The sequence below is a fragment of the Solenopsis invicta genome, chromosome 7 (assembly GCF_016802725.1).
Source record: "Solenopsis invicta isolate M01_SB chromosome 7, UNIL_Sinv_3.0, whole genome shotgun sequence".
NCBI lineage: Eukaryota > Metazoa > Arthropoda > Insecta > Hymenoptera > Formicidae > Solenopsis > Solenopsis invicta.
The window spans coordinates 169,036-188,405 of NC_052670.1; the positions used below are offsets into that span (position 1 = coordinate 169,036).

Genomic DNA, 19,370 nt, shown 5'->3' on the forward strand with positions numbered 1-19,370 from the left:
GGCGTCGGATTGCGGAGGAGGAATTAAGTCAAGTCGAGTGTAGCGAGGAGGTAAAGTGCGAACGTTATCGTTCGCTATTCTCCCAATAGCCGCTGGAGTGTTTCGTGCCTTTTGAAATTCGCACCGATTCGCGGGAGCCAGTGCGGCGGCGGCGGCGGCGCCGCCGAATGCCGAGTGCCGAGTGCCGAGTTCAGTGAGCGGGGGTGCAATCGGCGACCGCGAGGCGCAGGCAACGCGCCGAACGCGCGTTGCGCACCTTGTTATCGCGAACGGACTATGCTCCTGACGGACGAGTCGCCTCCGCGGCCGCTAGGTGGCGGTAGCCGAGAACCAGTGGGACGGCGCATAGACACCCTGCAACGGGACTGTCCTTTCCACGGGGGATCGTCGTCCGCATTTTCTCGCCATCATCACGGACCTACGGCAGGATTTTCGGTCCCCGAGGTGAGTACCGTCGACGAGGTCGCGAGAGAAGCCGCGGTCGGTCGCCGCCGCCGGCCCGTCGCCTCGCGCTACCATCTCCAAAGTCCGAGTCGAGCTCCGACCTTTTGTTTATTCGTGGCGATTTTTTCGTCAACATTTGTCGCGACGATTTCGTGGCTTTCCCGGAGTATCTCGAACCGATTTCTCAACTAGGTAGTTAACGTGTGCCACCCGCTTTCTCACGAGCGTGAAATTGTCGCGATCGGCTTGACGCGAGCGGAGATATCGCGCGAAATATTTCAGCCGCAACGACCGAGTGTGCGGAGTGTCGAGAGCGCAGCGAGCGAGGCGCAGCGAGGCGCTCCGTGCGACCCATCCGTGTGTTAACGTAAAGTTTGTCACGTAATTTTTCTGCTCGCCAGGGCCGCATTTATCGAATCACCCCGCCGTCGCCGCCGCCGTCGTCGTCGTCGTCGTCGTCGTCGTCGTCGTCGACGTCGTCGTCGTCGTCGTCGTCGACGTCGTCGTCGACGTCGTCGTCGTCGTCGTCGTCGTCGTCGTCGTCGTCGTCGTCGTCGTCGTCGTCGTTCGTCGTTGTCGTCGTCGTCTTCGTCGTCGTCGACGTTGTCGTCGTCGTCTTCTTCGTCGTCGACGTTGTCGTCGTCGTTTTCTGTCGTCGTCGACGTTGTCGTCGTCGTCGTTCGCTCTCCCCGCTGCCGCCACCGCCGCCGCTACCACCACTGCCGCAGCCGCAGCCGCAGCCGCAGCAACGGCGGCGGCAAATGTGCGATGGCCAACGTGCCGCAAACTTTCCTCGCTCACTCGCTCCCTCTCGCCCTCTCGCCCTCTCGCCCTTCCGCGCTCGTTCGTTCGTTCGTTCATTCGCTCGCTCGTTCGTTCATTCGCTCGCTCGCTCGCTCGCTCGCTCGCTCGCGATGCCTCGCTAAATCTCGTGCGTTTCACACCGCAAAATGGTATCGCGCGCGCAGGCGAACGCGCGCGCGCTCGCGTGCTACTACTACTTGCTGTTGCAAAACGTGCATTTTGACTCGCCATTTTACTTTTGCACGCTAGTCCAAAATCTTTTCATCAATATTTATATACTTGTTTCTTTTTGTAATTCGTCCGTTATGCGCGTTGTCGAGTTTTTTTTTTTCTTCTCGAGTTGTTTACTCCAAAATTTTTCAATCAAATTTGCGTTTCCGAGATTGATGTCGTTTCCTTTCCTACGCAATAATTGCAGTTAGCGACACTCACACGTGTAATTTTGTACAAGAGCGGTTGTAACATTTTGCAAATTTGTTTCATCAAATGAGTTTCGAGGACTAGTTGTTGAGAAAAATATATAATATAAATGTAAATGATATTACAGGAGCCCAATGTGGGTGGAAGTGAGATGGCATCCAGGGAAAAGAAACCCTTAGCGCCTTCCAAATCGAAACAGAAGGCGAGTAACGATTCCGTCTTGCCATCCAATGAGGTCAGGAATAAGAAAGGCAAGTCATTGCCGAATATAAAGCAGCAGCAACTTGCGCAAGAGATTTTTGATACGGTAGCGACAGGTAGTCAACTTTCTGTTAAACTAGAGGCGAGCTTGCCACGTAGGAATGCCCTTAAAAATCTGAAACGCAAACAGAACCTAAGAGCAGCCAAGGCAAATCTCGTCAAGTCCAAGGTTACCAAAAAAGTGACCAGCAAGGACATTCACAGGATAACTCCTGACGTTAAAAAGGGGGTTGCCAAGGGGGGTGCGAAGAGAGTTAGACAGACGGAGGAATCGACAGCCGACGTCACAGCCCTGAAATTTTCCGAAAATCAGGCTAACAACGGTGGAGAGGACGAAGGTAAAGGAACTGAAACACCAAGTAAAAGTGCCAAGAGTAATCTCAGGACCAAAAAAACCAAATCTGACGTTCAAAATAAGGAAGAGGCCGGTCTGGTTATTACGTCTGCTGCTGCTGCTGCTGCTGCTGCTGCTGCTGCTGCTGCTGCTGCTGCTACTACTACTACTGCTATTGCTACCGTTACTACTGCTACTGCTACTGCTACTAAAGTCAGCCCAAAACTTGGTAGAAAAGGAAAAACGACGGAAAGTCCCGACTCTCTGTCCAAGAGTGCCAAAACAACCAAATTAACAGGAAACTTGAAAAAGAGCGGTACCAGTCCTGTAAAGATTACAGAGGCTGCTGATAACAAGAGTGGGAAAAACCGAAAGAGCACTGGCAAGGAAGTAGATTGCGGCGGTACCACGATTGGTGCGAGAAGCACGACGAACGTTGACAAATTTTCAAGAGCCCTTTTAGATAACAAGAATTCTATCGATCTTACTATAGACGAAGTCATTGCATCTTCAATGTTGAGCGATTGCGAAGTCGAAGGCCAACAAAGCGTTACGGACAAGACTGAAGGCAAAGTGACGAGGAGTAAGAAAATGTTGGTCGATGAAAGTATCGTTTTCGACGTTGAGACTACGATAAAGAAAGAGCCCGATGGAACCGTCGACGATTCCAAAGTTACGTCGGACGCAGAGTCCGTAGAGACGGATCAAGGATTCCACTTTCAGAATCCTATTCAATTGAGAAAGAGAGCTGTATCGAAAGTTGGCTATAACGATCAAACGTCTCAAAGAAGTTTGCGAAATGGAAAGCAGCGTCAATTGTCGGAAAGTCATTTGGGAAATTCCACGGATTTGACCAACGAGCCGAAGAAACGGCACAGATTAAATTCGGATGGAACCGTCGTCTCGGACAATTCGATGGAACATATCTCGGATTGTAACGTAAATGTCGACTCTTGCTTTTCAGATTTTACTTGTAACGAATCTCCAAGTATCGTAGCATCGAGCAAAGAAGAGATTTGCTCCAAGAACGAAGCGACGTCGAATTTTGACGAGAACGTTGAGATTGGATCGGAAATAGAGAATAACAATAACAGCGATCGCGCAGATAGGACAGCCGGCGATTCTGGGCCGACCCTGCGTTCGAAAACTAAAGCTAAAACTACGGAGAGCGAAGCAACGAGAGACGACGATTCGTCGGTTAAAACCGAAGACGCACGAATCACTGCACCCAGGTGCGCCGAAATACAAGAGGATTCCAAAAAACTCAATAATCTCGAACAAGCGAAGAAAGACATTTTAGCTAAGCTGACAGACAAATCTAAAGGTCGCAGAAGTAGTTTAAACATAGACATGAAGAAACACGTCTATTACACCTCGGATAAATCGGACGGTAACTCGAAACAGCTAGACGAAATGATTGAAACCATTAAATTGAGTATTGTAAAATCCATTGAAAGCAAGATCTTTGGTCAAGAAAAAAGTCTTGGATTAAGTAAAAACTTTGAGATACCCAAGACCGAAGAGATTGTCGCCCCACTTAGCACAGAGTCTCAAATGGGACTGGAGGACAATGCCGATGAGGATAAGTCCACCATTACGAGGAACGAAATCACGTCGGATAATTCAGAAAATTCAGTACCAAAAGTGGCCGATACTGCCAAAGAGATCGAGGAGAAACTAGTCAAGTTTGATATTGGGGAAGCAGAGACACATTCGCAGAACGTCCAAGAGAACAAGGCCTCCGATAACGACAGAGTTAGTGATGTACATAGCACTTGCGAACCTTCGTGTAATATAAATAATAATAATAATAGTAATAGTAATAATAATAATAATAATAATGCTGGGCAACAGGCTTACAAGAACGTGGATCAATCTGAAGACGAGAGCGTTGGTTGTAGTACAGCCAACGATTGTAATACAGCCTCCTCAGTCAATGTCGGTGGTAACGAGTCCAAGATTACATTGGATGAAAATAAGAAGATTACGAGGAAGTCATTGAGAATCAGCGATAAAAGTTCGGACAGCGTCAGCAGTAACGAAATGAGAAAATCGAATAGGACACCAAATAAAATGGTCCCGAGATCGAATAGCGTGGAGAATGTTTTAGCGGATGTACAGGCGCAAAAATCTACGGACGAGGAAATTTCTACAATTTCGGAGGAACAGCGTTTGGATGATAAAGAAGCTCCGTCAGTATCCGCATCGATCTCGTCTGAGCAAGCGGAGGAGAGACTCGCGGAAGAACATACACAAGCGAAATGTCAAACAGATGAGTCAGACATTGAAATCTCTTTGAACGTAACGGACAATTCGGAGGAGTCGGAAACCTTGGAAAGTATATCGCGCGAGGTAGAAAGATTAGTCTGCCAAACGGAAGATCAATCTGCCAAATCATTAGCAAGTACTATAAACGACGTGCGAAGCAAAGATACAATTTCTGATACAAAGCAGGAAATTGAAAGCGTAAATAATCAGGAGGCGTCCACCTGCTGCAACGACAGTTCTACGACATCATCGGGATCAGCTGTCGATGACACGAACGAGACACCGTCGATCAAAAGTTGCGAGGACGAAAAGTCTACCGACACAATCGACGTGTTACGGGAAAACGATGCGTCTTGTAAGCCAGCGCAAAGCGCGAGACGTTCAAGGGTTAACAGTAACTTAATGAATGTACCAACCACCGCAAACTGTGATTCAAATAGTGAACGTAGCCCTGTAACGTCTCCTTCTGTACGTTGCACCTTCGATCGACTGAACGATCACGAAATCAAAGAACTCGATCACTGTAGCAATAGTAAAGAATTAAACAAATCGAGCTCGGACGAGAATGATTCGACGGAGCAAATTCAAGGGAAAGTAAATTCAGGACAGCACAACGAGGTTGCTCTAACGGCGGATCAAAGCGACAGATCCTCCTCGGATGATAGAGGCATCGACGAGCGGAAACTTCTTAACGAGGAAAATAAAAGAGTATTACGAACTCGTGACAAGCAGAAGAAAATGGAAAACAGACAGATCGCATCTCGCAATCGAGAACACGCCGACAATATAAAAATCAAGATAGGGGAAACTGGAGCGATTCAAAAAATGCAAATTTCCAGTCTACAAAGCCTCAAAGAAGCCTCCGATGAAGCAGCGATACAGGGCTCGGTGGATGGTACCTCCGCTAGCGAAAGCAACGCCTCTCGGAAGACGGACGATGGTAATGACTCGGTAAACAGCAACGAATTGGACGTCGGGTTGGAACTCGAGCCCCAAGCTCGTAGAGAGCGACGCGGTAGAGAGATGAAAAAGCGCAAAGAGGAGTCGCCGCAATTGTTCAACAGCGCCAAGACGAAGCGCGTCAAGCGAGATCGGCGAAACGATAAGTCCGATCAGCAAAACAAAGAAGAGACCCTGTTGGACAACGAGGTTGCGAAAATCAACGAGAACAATCGATCGTTCTTGAGTAAATACGGCAGCGCCAGCTCCGTCCGCACGGACAGCTTTCGTGGATTCTTCGAGCAGGGCGGGCAAGGATTGGACAAGGATCCTAATTTGCGCAGCAAATCGGAAAACGATATAACGATCGTCGGCGCGAAGGCTGGCAAGGCTGGCGAGGAACGACATCTCTCACGTAATCTCTCCGAGAATCATGTGTCGCAACAGGCAGCTGACAATAGAGATATGCTAGAGAACGAACGCAAGACTCTCAAGACACCGGAACTCACTCACAAGGATTCCGACGAGACTTCCACGTCCGGCGAATCGTTCAACAGCGGCACACCCAAGATTCTCGAAACGCCTGAAGACAAGGAGAGGAAAGAATCGATTTTGCGATTATTGGGCCTCGAGTCGCTGGAGGAGGCCGCGAAGAGACAAAATCAGCAAAAAACAAAGAAGGAGCAGTCATCGTCGACAGGTACTTTGAAGACAATTATCAGAGTTTCTCAAAAGGATAAGGACAAAGACAAGGATAAAAGAGGATCGCGATCTCCGTTAAAAATGGTTCTTAAGCAGCAGGGTCGTGGGGACGGAGAGGGTGATTCACCCGAATTCTACACCATTCAAAAGGAGGTAAGAGAGAGAGAGAGAGAGAGATTCAAAATTCGAAATTATCGTTCGCTCGATAAAAAATGTAACTCATTCGCTTACCACACCAATTTTTCTTACACTATTCTATATTTATTTTCCTTCTCTTTCTTTCCTTTTCCTTTAGCAATTTTTGTTTCCTCGTTTGGTTTTCATTTCAATCGTGATATCGCGATCACATTTAATTATCGATCTAGTGACAAAACATTCCTTTATGCGATTTATTTACTATCGCTTTTTTAGAGATTTATCCTTGATTTTCGTGCGCGCTTCATAACATGTCACAGTCGCTGAATTTCAAATTTTTTCCTTCATTTTAATCTTGCGTACATGAAAAACAAGGATCCAAAAGAAAAGTCAAAGATATTATGGGCGAAGATATTAAGTAGTAAGCTAATGAGTGAATTTCATACGCTTATATGAAATTTTTTTTTACCAATTCAATTATATTTTGTTTCTTTTTTTTCAGTTTGGAACCAGTGGTTTAGGAGATAGCAGCTCTGGTGCGAACCGAAAGTTCACTACTAACCACAGACATTCTTGCGGTAATCCTGGTTGCGGGAATAACTAAATTGATCATCTCACTTATTTTTCCTTAGTTATCTCTTTCCAAAAAATCTTACGCTCTTTTATTCAAAGTTGATAATCATTTAGACTAGTGCAATGTAGCGTCTGATTGTTCACATTTCCACATTTCAAATTTATTTTACAGAATATGATCGATAATCGTTAATGTTCTATTCTCATTTGTTTTCTATCGTTATCTTTAAACTTATTTGCTCAAGACAATTAAAAAAATGTAATGTGCAATACTAGAAAAAAATTTTTAATGTACTCATCACTACAATCTAAATATGGAATATTGTGCAACATTGGTTTTACAGACCACTAGTTCCAAAAACAACACTTGTATTCCAGCTTGATATTTTTTATAACAGTGCATGCCAGTTCTTTTACGCTATTTGCTTTTCAAATTAAAAGTCATCCGCTAACTTTCGCATTCTTACTAATATCACCGTGTTCTTATCCAAATCAGATGAAAAGTTTCACGCCGAGACGCAACATTCGTTATTTAACAAAACGTTGTTTAACTCGTCAATTTTATGACCGTAGATGACGATAATGAGGAAGCTACGCCTAAGGATCGTCAGTCGCTTGTTATTCCAGAGAAATCGTCTTCTTTTTCTATACATCCCGGGCGCGTGTGTGCCGATGTATGTTGCTATTGTTTTGGAAAATTTGGTTCTTTGGACACGCCGATGCATCTAGCTCAAATAAAATCTGATGAGAGGCGCAAAAAGATTTTGAACATAGAGAGACATCTTACGAAAGATTCGTGCCTGTGCGACGCGTGCTATCGTCATGTTGATAGAAAGGTTCGTTGTTTCTCGATAATTATGCTAATGATGATTTCAGCAATTTACGGGTCATTATTTAGTTTTATTTATTTATTTATTTACATTTTGCATTGTTTACAAATTAATTAGATGTATGGTCAACTCTTTGCCAGTATACGTTCTCTTCGGGATCTATAGTCTTTGTATATGGGTCTGTCACATCGAACACTAATTTTCCCTATCTTAAAGTATTCAGAAAAAATCTGAAAAAAATTCATGAAACGTCTAACATTGTAATTGACGAATTTATAGTTTGATGAGGATTGTTTATTAAATTATATATATATGTATATATATATATATATTTTATTTATTTATTTATTTATTTATTTTTTTTTTAATGAACTTTAAACATGAATGAAGGAATAAACTATGAGTTATCTTACGTCGGACTCACGTTTACAGGCGAAGAATTACTGTTGTTCATACTCTTAACTGAATGACTTATCTAAAATCTTGGTTTTTCAGGCAAACACTAGTCCAGCGAACATGCAGCAAAAGCCGCAGAAACAACATAGACAATTGATGATGTCCAAGTGTTCAGCTCGCGAATGTCGAGATCCCGCGCGGCATCACGTTAAACGCCGTTGGTTGCTCAAGATAAAAACTGGCCTTCAGAATCAGGTTAATATTTGTAACTCGATTGCTTGCGTATTTAGCGATGTTTGTACATGTACATGGAGAAATATTATTATTGTAGGTCGACATAGACTGGGACTCGAGTCAACACACCACGATGTCGTTCTGCGTTAATCATTACGAAAAGATCGGACGCTTCTTGACATGCGCGCTCTGCAAGCGCCGACTCGTTCGACAACACACTCATCAGTTGACTAACGCAGAGATGAACGAATTGAACCACCTGCTCAGTCAACAAGGAATCCCCGTCTTACTAGCGGTTGGCACGTTCGTCTGCAAGCTATGTCGTTACTTTGCGCAGCTGCAACTCAAGTACAAGGAGATCGAAAATATGAATATGAATCACAGGAGTTTCTGCAAGAGTTATCGAAAGCGGTGAGTATGCAAAGCAAGTTTGTGACCTCTGATTAGATTAAGTATAAAAGTATGAAAGTTAAAGAAACTTGATCTCGAAGAAACTGAAGGAGGTATATGAAATACTACCATTGCAGGATCCTACATAATCTTGGAATCGACGTAGTCGAAGACGAGGATGACGATTTATCACAGCAGATGAATCAGACCAAGGACAAAAAGAACAAGAAGAGCATCAAGAATTTACAGACGAAAGGTGGAGGTTCGAAATCTCCGGAACGCATGACGAGCGGTACATCGGATAAGTCGACGCCGGAACCAAACAAGAATGAGAGTACAATGGAATGCAGCTCCGCAATGATTAACGAGAGTCGCGCCCCCAAGTCGGACAACGACGAGAACGTTGGTATGGACACTCAATATCTCGAGAACACTGTGGAGAACCTAAAAAAGCGCAAATTGCTCGATATGCATGCGTATACGCCGGGTACGTCCATCTCCTCTCTATGCGACGGTATGATAGCGAATGGCATGACACTCGGAATGGATGAGGTTACCTTGACGCGATTACCAAAGAGATCGAGGCTTAATAACAGCAGCAGCAGCAACAACAACAACAATAATAACAATAACAACGACATAACACCTGTAGTGCAAAGACTCGGGGCAAATCCCTCGATAAGCGTACGCACGCTCTTCCCGGGCGAGGAGGAAATGAATCTTCATGTTAACATCGAGTTTCAGAATGTGCGCGAAGTCACACCGCAAGGATGGGAGAAGTGCGCGACGATGATCCAGTACGATCGCGAGACCAAACATCTCTGGCAGCAATTGCAACGACCATACGGTAATCAAAGCTCCTTCCTGCGACATTTAATTCTCCTAGAAAAGTATTACAGAGCTGGCGATCTGATATTGGCTCCAAATGCCTCGCGGAATGCGATCAACTACTCTACATCGGTGCAAAATAGACTGATATCGTACGAAGGCCCGGAGAAAATGGATGAACCTATAATGGAGCCAATTGCGACGGAGTACAGTAATCCGCGCCGTTTGAGTGGCGGCTACATGCTGGAAAAAGACAACAGATTGTCCGTGACTGGCACAAGTTTAATATCTAGACCATCGACTAGCGGCGGCGGTGGGAATGCAACATTATCGTCACATTCGGTCAAACTGAACTCGTCGCGAATGCTCAAACTCAATTCGGGGATATCAATCATAAAAAAGTCGCCTCCAAATTTGCAACGATTGAATTTGTCGTCTATTAGCGGCGGTAATAACGGCGGCAGTAGTAGCGGCGCTAGTGTCAGCGGTAACGGTGGCGGTAGCGGTAGCGGTAGTGGTAGCGGCAACGGCAGCGGCAGCGGTAACGGCGGTGGCAATAGCAATGGCAGTGTCGGCGTCGGCGTCGGCGTCGGCGGTATCGCGAACGGTGGCGGCGGCGGCGTCAAACGAAGAGACAGCCAGGGTTTAACCTCCGTCTACAGCAGCGGCAGTAAGATGTTTACATTGAGCGAGTCTGACGTGAAGCGAATGCAAACGTTAAAACGACAGAAATTTAACGACAGATCTGTTGCCGGCACAAACAACGGGTCGTCGGCTAGCGGAAGTTTCAGATCCCAATATCAAAAGGCACAGATTACCGTTCCCGGTCACAATCAGCAATTTCAGAGACACTTGCGAATGCAACAAGAGATGTTGAGTCGTCAAAGCCGCGGTGACTTTGAGCCACTGATATGCGACATTACGCGTACCGCTATTCGCGCGAATGAAAACAGCCCGACAATCGGACAAAGCATCCTTCACAACCTCAATCTACCCAAATCGATCCAGGTGACGACCAAGCCGACGTCATCGACGAGCAATCCTATTCCGATTTTGCCGAAAATCCCGAAATCTTTGACGGTAATACCGCAAACCGTCACGAGATCCACTGAAAAATGAGAGAATGAGAATGAGATTGAGAGACGTAAGTAGACGTTGTGAACGCAGTCTCTTCTTTTTTTTTCTATTTTTCTTTCGTTTCGTTTCATTTTGTTTCCTCTTAAAGGAGGAAATACAGAGTGCGGTGAGGATGGAAGATCGATTGTACAAAATGTATTTGCATACGCCTTTTTACGCGTTTGATATCGATCAAATCTCGAAATTGCCGCCAAAGCAAAGCAAGATGATAATGATGTTTACGGTCAGTGCTTTGAGAGCAATTTTTGCCTTATGTGAGCGCATCGCATATGCACTTACCGAGCCTGAACGCTCAAAAAACATACATTGATTTTACGTTACGATTAAGACGAGACTATAGCGATTTATATATTCTTGTTGTATCGATCGTGATCACAAACTTGTAGATAGATTAGGATAGGAGTAGGATAATTCGAAGAAATTAAGACACTTGGATTCTAACGATATTATACATATATATTAACAACCAAAGTTTCGCTATAAAATGCATTAACGAAAAACGTATTGAACAAAGCTGTTTTCACGGAAAGTGCCTAAAATGACAAGAGGTTGGCGGAAAATCGTTACTTTACGATCGTTACATTACGTAATTATACATATGAGATTCGGACTCTCGATGTGGTACACCTGCACCTCGAGTCTTTACTAAAATACTGGTACAATTTGCAGAGGAAAGAGTGATCTTTCGTGAAGAAAGATCAATAGTGGCTGAATTTCAACAGTGACAATATGCAAGCGGAATAAAATTTACTTATTTCTAGAATAGGTCCTGTATTGTAGAAAGGTATAGGGGACCATAATTGAAAAAATGATTCCCCAAGCAGAAGCATCTCGTTCAGGCGCTGTGCTTGTAACTATCTTCAAATACGATCAAATAAACGCGTGTATTTTCATTTATTGAAAATTCGTTCTCTTTAACGTTAATTGAAGATTTTTTGCACAAACAAAATGTTATGTCTACATGGTTTTTTTCTCACGAGGGATCACTTCCTTACCACCGGCTGTACCATCGATGTATCGGATGTCCTACACATACGTAAGAAATTCATTACTTTAACAGCATTGCGTTGATTTTAATTTAAATACATATACAGCTTACGTCTTTTTTTTCTTTGTGTTTAGTTAATTAGAGGCGCGTAATAGAAAATGTGTGCATTAGATAAATATGAGTAGACTCCTTCATAATTTATCACACGAGAATTTAAATTATAAAAAAAGAGACCTCTTTACTAAACTTACTTCTATCTTAATTCCTTCTTACTTTTATTTCGACCGATACGTTGAACATATCTACTTTTTGAAAAGGGAAATGGATGGTAGTGAGCGGCGGGGGGGGAGGGGAGGAAGAGTGCAAGGAAAAAATATATATCGAATCTTGTCCGGTTGAATGATTGTTATCGGTAGTTCGTTCCTCTTACCGCGTCTAAAGAGAGAATTGGACATAGGCGGCAATCGCGTATCAGCGGTACTTGCATTCTGCAAACCACTATATTTTATCTACGTAAAAATCTTTGCGCGTTCGCGAGAACGACTCGACAAATGTATATTATATATATATATATATATATATATATATATATATATATATATATATATATATATATATATAATTGGCCTGCTCGATCTTAAGAGCGTAATGACAAGATCGTAAGTAATTAACAGTTAATTTGGAAGAAATGCTTAATTCAAGGTGTTAAGCTGTTAAGGGAGTCGAATATATATGCAAAGTGAGTGTAGATTTAACATTCTAATTGAGCTTATTTATTATGTCACTATCATTAATACGCATTGTACATATAGACCGATAGTACATTATTTTAGTTTTAATCGATCTATGAAAAATAATTATAATAGAGTTGAAGCGTTACTCGAAGCCAACTCGTTTGTAGAATTGCGGACGATCGGACGGTAAAAATCGACGATCAAGATGTGCGTGAGATTTTCTCTTTGTGCGTTTCTTGTTGCGTACATCTATCATTCGACATTTGATATTCAACGCGTATCATCGCCACTCCACTCCATTCCACTCCACTCCACTCCACTCCACTCCACTCTACTCCACTCCACTCCACTCCACTCTACTCCACTTTATTTCAATCCAATCCTCTCCTCTCCTCTCCTCTCCTCTCCTCTCCTCTCCTCTCCTCTCCTCTCCTCTCCTCTCATCTCTCCATTCCTTTTGAACACATGCGAGATTTTCTCTGCACTATTGTATCAAATTGTTCCATAGAGAAATTTTTTATTCACATTATACAAAAACAGTAAAATGAACTTAGCATCATCAAGAACAACGTGTTGCTATATTTTTTGTTATTATAAGAAATATTTATTATTATTATTAGTTTGAATTATTTCAATTATTATTGTCTGTCATTATTGTCGCAATTGTCCTGTGATTTTTTCCATTATTCATATACTTATTTATCTAAATAGAAATATTAGAAAGTCCGAAAATTCGCTTATTAAATTTGACGCGTTTTTACTTGCGCTTGAATTCCATAACAAAGTTTATTTGTATGTATATTTTCTCATGGGATTTTTATCTTGCATGCATTGTTGAATCAATCGTATACAATACTCGTATACAATAATTATAATCATTACTGTTATGGATTAGCGTAGTATTCAACTACTTGCAAATTTAGTAAATATGAGATAACTATTTTATCATGGTTTCAATTATTTACCATCAAGATTTATAATTTTATACAACACTTGTAGACGAATATGTCTCTGATATATTATTTTTGAATATATATTTGTATTATTTTATTGTTCTTCTATGATGTCACTTAATTAGTTAGGTTACTTAATCGAACGGTAATACAACGTGCAATTGTTACATTTTCATAAAATCGTTTCATGTGAAAACAATTCTGTGCGAGAAAATCTTGCATCGGTGAAGAAACTAATTTTTCCTGATTCAATGTGTGTATACACATGTAGATATTCTTTTAAAAATCGAGAAACTATAGAGATGTACCTACCCGAGTATAAAAACGCGAAATAGAATATCTATTTTATCATAAAAGCATTCAATGTGCGTAATTAATGCATATACATATATATTTCGCGTACACTCGTGTATTCACACTTACATATAAAACCCAAACACATTTGATAAATACACGCGTAAACGCGTGTGAATATACTAATAAAAACTTAGATATATTATATGTATATTAATTACATATGACACTGCGTTATAAATAAACAAATTCTTTATAAATATGACAGAAAAAAACATACAGACGCACACACATGTATACATACATACATACATACACACACACACATACATACATAGAGGGTATCTGATGTTATGTATAATATTGGTCATAGATAAAAACATAGGAAATTCAACTAAATAGAAAAGTTTTTTAGCGTTTTATTATTTTTGCAATATAACTATTGAAAAATTAAATAATAAAGATATCCGCAAATTAGCATACGTTTGCGTGATTTAACAACAAGAGACAGCCTAGTGTTTATGCGGTTGTGAGTTGCGAATGTACATTATTTCACAAATCCGTATTGAGTTTTCATTTTTACGAAAATCGTAAAACGATAGGATTTTTCTATTCAGTTTAACTCCTTCTATCTATTCGTGGTTAGAATTACCTCATATCGAATATCCTCTGTGTGTATGTGTGTGTACATACACATACTCACATACATATATAATACACTATAATATAAAGAAAAGTACGTGACGATACGTTATATATATACATAAATATATATATATATATATAAATATTTTATTTTACTAAGGATATTTTTGATATACCTATATATATAAATATATGTATATCGAACAAAAGGAAAAAAGCAAATCACAATATAGTGATGATGAATATGTAAAGTATTGTTATCGTCATGTGTGGACATCTCCGAAATCGTAAATAGCCGTGATGGAGTGTGTCATAAAAAAAAATATGAATATAACAAATTTATATAATTGTGAAACGAGATGAATCAATTGCGACACATATCGATATCATTTTACTTTTAAGTATATTTGTTTAAATTTTTTCATCGTTCTCATGATTAATGAAATTTTAATGGCCAAGCTTGTAATTTGCTATCAATGAAAAATTATAAATCATGAATCGCAGTGATTTTGCATTGCATTTAACAGTTGTCAATATCCTTTTTTATTTTATATAAAATTGCTCCTTGATTATTGTAATTGTTTCCAATCTGTTTGATATTTCGATAAATTTTTTCGAGATGAAAAATACCATGTGTTAATACTTGAGATTTATTGTTATAAATAATATAAATAATTCCAATTTAAATTATCGATTAAAAGATTTATTGTAGACAGCACATACAACTCTGTATATATTTTAACGTAGGAAAAGTCTATTTACAGCATTAATTTCTAATATTTATGTACATGTATATAATTTTTCTTTGAATGTAGCGCATTATCTCTATACTTATTTTGCAAAATATTAACAAAATACTGTAAACGCGATTCTTAACAATTTTTATCCATTCGCTTTTCGTTTCACGAAAGCGAATGGATATAGAAAAAAAATGTTTACTGTTGTTTGCTATATGTCAAATCAAATTGGTTTCAAGAAATATGAAACTTTTCTATACTTTATTGCACATGTATGCGCGTCCGATTTTTTTTTTAATATTTTTAAAATCGTCGTTTATCGATTCATCTATCAAGAAGAAATTGTTGAAAGCATGCCATCTCGAAAAAAATATCGTTATAACGACTATTTGAAATCGCGATAATTGTAAACTCTCGTTATGTAAGCTCTTGGGAGCCTACGCTCAAGATTAGCGTTACGAATTTGTATGCATTACACACTTGGCACACTCCACGCACACACACACACACATACACACACGCGCGCACACACGCACACGAACGACAAAGGAGAAAGAATTTGCAAATTGCGAACGAACAAGAACTGAGTTTAAGTTTAAGAGTTCTATTTTTCTGGCGGCATAAAATGTAATTATTGTAAATGCATGTCGAACGGACGATTTTGACTCTTGGCTGCCCTGATTACCTTGGCATTATCAGTTTACAGATAATGGTCATTTATTTATATTATCTAGTTGTAATTGTAACATCCACATTAAGAGATGAATTGTCAAAATCACTCGCGGAACTTGTCGATGGGAGAGAGATAGAGAGAGAGAGAGAGAGAGAGAGTGGCAAAGGAATGAGGGGCGAGTTTCCTATCGTTCTCTAACGTAATTTGCTGATAGAAAATGACACTATTGTTAAGTCTTTGATGAAAAATCTCTGGTGCGAAAATAATTTGCTGGAAGAAAGAACTCTCTCGATTGATGGCGTATAATGGACGGTTAAATGAATTTTCTTTCTCTCTATTTAAGCAAAGTTGTAAGAAAGCGGTAGTTGTGCCTATCTGTTCGATCTTGATTGCTCAAATATCCAATTTATTGAAATATCTGGTGTATACCCGATCGGCATCGCGCGTCAACGATGGACGTCCAAGAGTCAACGAACGTTCCAAGAATGTCGGAGGTCTCGATCTTGTCCTCGCGACGTAAAGTAAAAATTGTTGTAAAAGTACGAATGGATGAAGATGATGCTAGGACATTTTGGATTACTTTGATTGTTAATTGCGAGATACGCGATTGCGTCGATGCGACACAACACATCGTGACACATTTTCAGGAATCATATCAGAAGGGAATAAAAGGGGAATATTTGAAGGATAAAGAGGAGCCGTTGTATATTACTGACGAACGATGAGTGAGATAAACAATTGTGCATGTACTATAGAGTAGTCCTACTTTGTAGGATTAGGGGCGTGTGTGAAATTATTTTATAATAACATATTATTTGTATATTCCAGTTAGTTTTGTCTGCGAAAGAAATAATTTGCAATATATCGCAAAGATACAACGAGTTTGCTCAAATATGCGACTGACGCGTGATTCGTCACGCTGAATTGACGTTGATGCGAGAGTGTCGCGCTCGTGATAGCTCATGATAGCAACAGCTTCATCCACTCGTCGATCGACCATTTCGCTTTTTTGGTGACGAGAAATATCGGCCGTGCTGAACGATTGGATGTGAAAGCTAGTCGATTTGCAAGCTGCGCGATCGACAACGCGGCGCGGCACGCCGCGCGCCTAGACGATCCGAGTCGAGATTCGCATACGGCGAATAAAAGAGAGGGAGAGATATTTCGAGTCTCTTGTCTCGCTCTGCTTTTCGTCACGAAAAAAAAGTGAAACGAAAAAAATATCGCGGCCTTGATAATGAGAGCGGATCTCGAGGGGTGGGAGGGGAAAAAAAATGCGATTGCAAAAGCAAATGTGATGTGTGTGATGGAGGACGGAAAAGACGTCGCGGCACGCAACGTGTTTCAATGTTTTTTGCGTGTACGCTAACGAGAATATTTTTCAGAAAGGTGATATTTTATTAGTGCGTAAAACCTAATAATTCGAGATAATTGCTCGGCGCGCGCGATACAGCGGTACGAGCGTAAGCGCTTAGATCTTTTAAATGACCTTTTAGACGTCGGAGACACGCGCGTTTCTCACTCTCTTCGTCTCTCTTCCTTCAGCCCCGTGTTCGGAGAAAACGAGAAAGAAGGAAAGAGTCGAGCCGATGATCGAAGCGAAAACCCCCTCACTTTCGCCCCTCCCCCCCTCCTCTCTCTCTCTCTCTCTCTCTCTCTCAAGTGTCAAAGATTCAGTTGAAACTCGAATCACGCTCGATTCGTTCCAAGTTAAGCAAGTAAAGCAACGATCCGATCCATCCCTCTTAGTAAATGCGAGGATTAATTTTTAATTTATTTGAACTTAGCCGAGACTCAATTTGAGAGACATTTATTTTTTTTAGCTTGTTGAAAAAGAGAGGAGTTGAACCCTTTCATCGACTATCTGGCACGAATGTAGGCTGACTTTGACGAAATTTTTCTCTTACGCTCTTTCACTCTTCACTTCGTGTATTAATATTTAAAAAGCATCGAACGCACGGTCTCGACTCGTAGATTCTGTCATTTCAGTGTAAAGGAGGTGACGTGGAGTACGAGTGATTTAATATTGGGAGGACAGACTTACATTTGCGTCAGGTACATCTCGATGAATGAATTTATATGGTGCGCAAAATATACCGGAAATTAATAGTTGATTAATGCTTGACGTAATCGAAAAAAAACATGCATCATTTTTGGTTCACATAATATAATGTTTACGTTATTCCTAATTACTAATTTTAGTGGAAAATTGTATCTAAAGATAGAAATGAACAGTGTTCGCTATGTAGATGTAACGAAACGCACAACGCTTGAACGGGATTTGAGGGTGTTTTTGCGCGACCATGATGTGCCTCGTTTCGATCGTTCGCTCTTTTCGCGAATCTGATCGAGACCTCTTTTAAATCATTGTTTAAAAGATTAGGAGCTACCGCTCTTCGACGTAAGAATGCGCAAGCACATTTGTATGCGGCGACAATTTTCACGATTAGGATCGAGATCGGGATCGGGATCAAGATCGATTCCAACTCGCTAAGGTATAATTTGCTAATCAAGATCTATCATTGTTAAGATAGAAGAGATTTTGCACTAGTAGCGCGATTAACATCTATCGTATATTATTTTTAATAATGAAAAATACTATCGTGTGCGATTAGTCTCACAGCGACGATTAACTTTACGCGTAGATTCTTCTTTTATATAATCTAAATCGTTTCCAACTCTAAACCTATATAAATTTACACTTTGAATTATTATGAGTGTGATGAAGAGCGAATTATACATTTTTCGTAAATGTATCATTGTTGAGCGATCTAAATCGCGTTGCCGACCACAGTCGATGTAAGAGCTGCCCTATCGTTTCCCGGTCCATTAAATTAAAAAAAAAAATCATTTTAAATGACAAGAATGTCCAAGTGATAAAGTAATGGCGAGCGAATGATTTCTATGAGAGAATTTTAAATAATGCTTTTTATTTTAAATAAAATGCTGATCCAGAGAGAAGCAAAACGGAAATTAATCAAAGAAATCGAGAAATATGATGAGAGGCGCACCGAGTGTCGAGATAAAACTGAACGAAAGAAGAAGCAGGAGACTGTGTATCTGAGTTTTAATCTTTACGCGTTCATGCTCATACACACGTACACACACGTGTGTGCGCACGCACGCACGCACACACACACACATACACACGGTGTTATTATTACGTTATTTAAATTAACACGTTAACGCTAGCATGATAATCTTTTGTTTATTTCGTTTTTAAGAGTAATAGTTATTATATCATTAGTTCTTCATTCTTTGTGTATGTGTATATGTATATATACATACATGTATGTATGTATGTATATGTATTCGCAAATCTCAATAAAAAAATAATAAAAAGAACAAAAAAGCCATGAAAATGTGCAGCCTCCCATTTCATTGCCACTGCCATTGCGATTTACATAATCTACATGATGATAATTATATAACGACAAATAAACAATGTATAATATATATATGTGTGTGTGTGTGTGTGTGTGCGCGCGCGTGCGCGCGCGCGCGCGTTTGTGTGTGAATATGATCTTGTCTCATTGCTTTAATGCGCATGTCTTGATTGCAGAATGGGGAGTGAGAAGGAAATTAAAAAGACAACGGTTATTTTTGCAGTTTATTTGCAATTTGTTCATATAATTGGTAACTGATTTCAAA

At 40.7% G+C, this 19,370-nt stretch overlaps 1 protein-coding gene across 2 annotated transcripts; it reads left to right on the forward strand.

The window, feature by feature from the left end:
* The first annotated feature begins 15 nt into the window (after nucleotides 1-15).
* Nucleotides 16-19,081, forward strand: LOC105197983. 2 transcript variants are annotated; one of them, XM_039452050.1, is made up of 7 exons: nucleotides 16-444; nucleotides 1,796-6,325; nucleotides 6,810-6,885; nucleotides 7,454-7,716; nucleotides 8,206-8,361; nucleotides 8,438-8,751; nucleotides 8,868-19,081. In XM_039452050.1, the coding sequence occupies exons 1-7, from the start codon at nucleotides 277-279 to the stop codon at nucleotides 10,675-10,677; spliced, it is 7,317 nt and encodes a 2,438-aa protein (XP_039307984.1). In that variant the 5' UTR covers nucleotides 16-276; the 3' UTR covers nucleotides 10,678-19,081. The 2 variants fall into 2 exon arrangements, with proteins under 2 accessions (XP_039307984.1, XP_039307985.1); XM_039452051.1 differs by having other exon boundaries at nucleotides 6,810-6,843.
* Nucleotides 19,082-19,370: the final 289 nt, after the last annotated feature.

Excerpts from the sequence above, each read along its gene's own strand:
- LOC105197983 (XM_039452050.1), top strand. The coding sequence starts at position 277 with ATGCTCCTGACGGACGAGTCGCCTCCGCGGCCGCTAGGTGGCGGTAGC. Across the intron at positions 8,362-8,437 it reads AAACTGGCCTTCAGAATCAG|GTCGACATAGACTGGGACTC; the intron begins GTTAATATTTGT and ends TTATTATTGTAG. Across the intron at positions 8,752-8,867 it reads TGCAAGAGTTATCGAAAGCG|GATCCTACATAATCTTGGAA; the intron begins GTGAGTATGCAA and ends CTACCATTGCAG.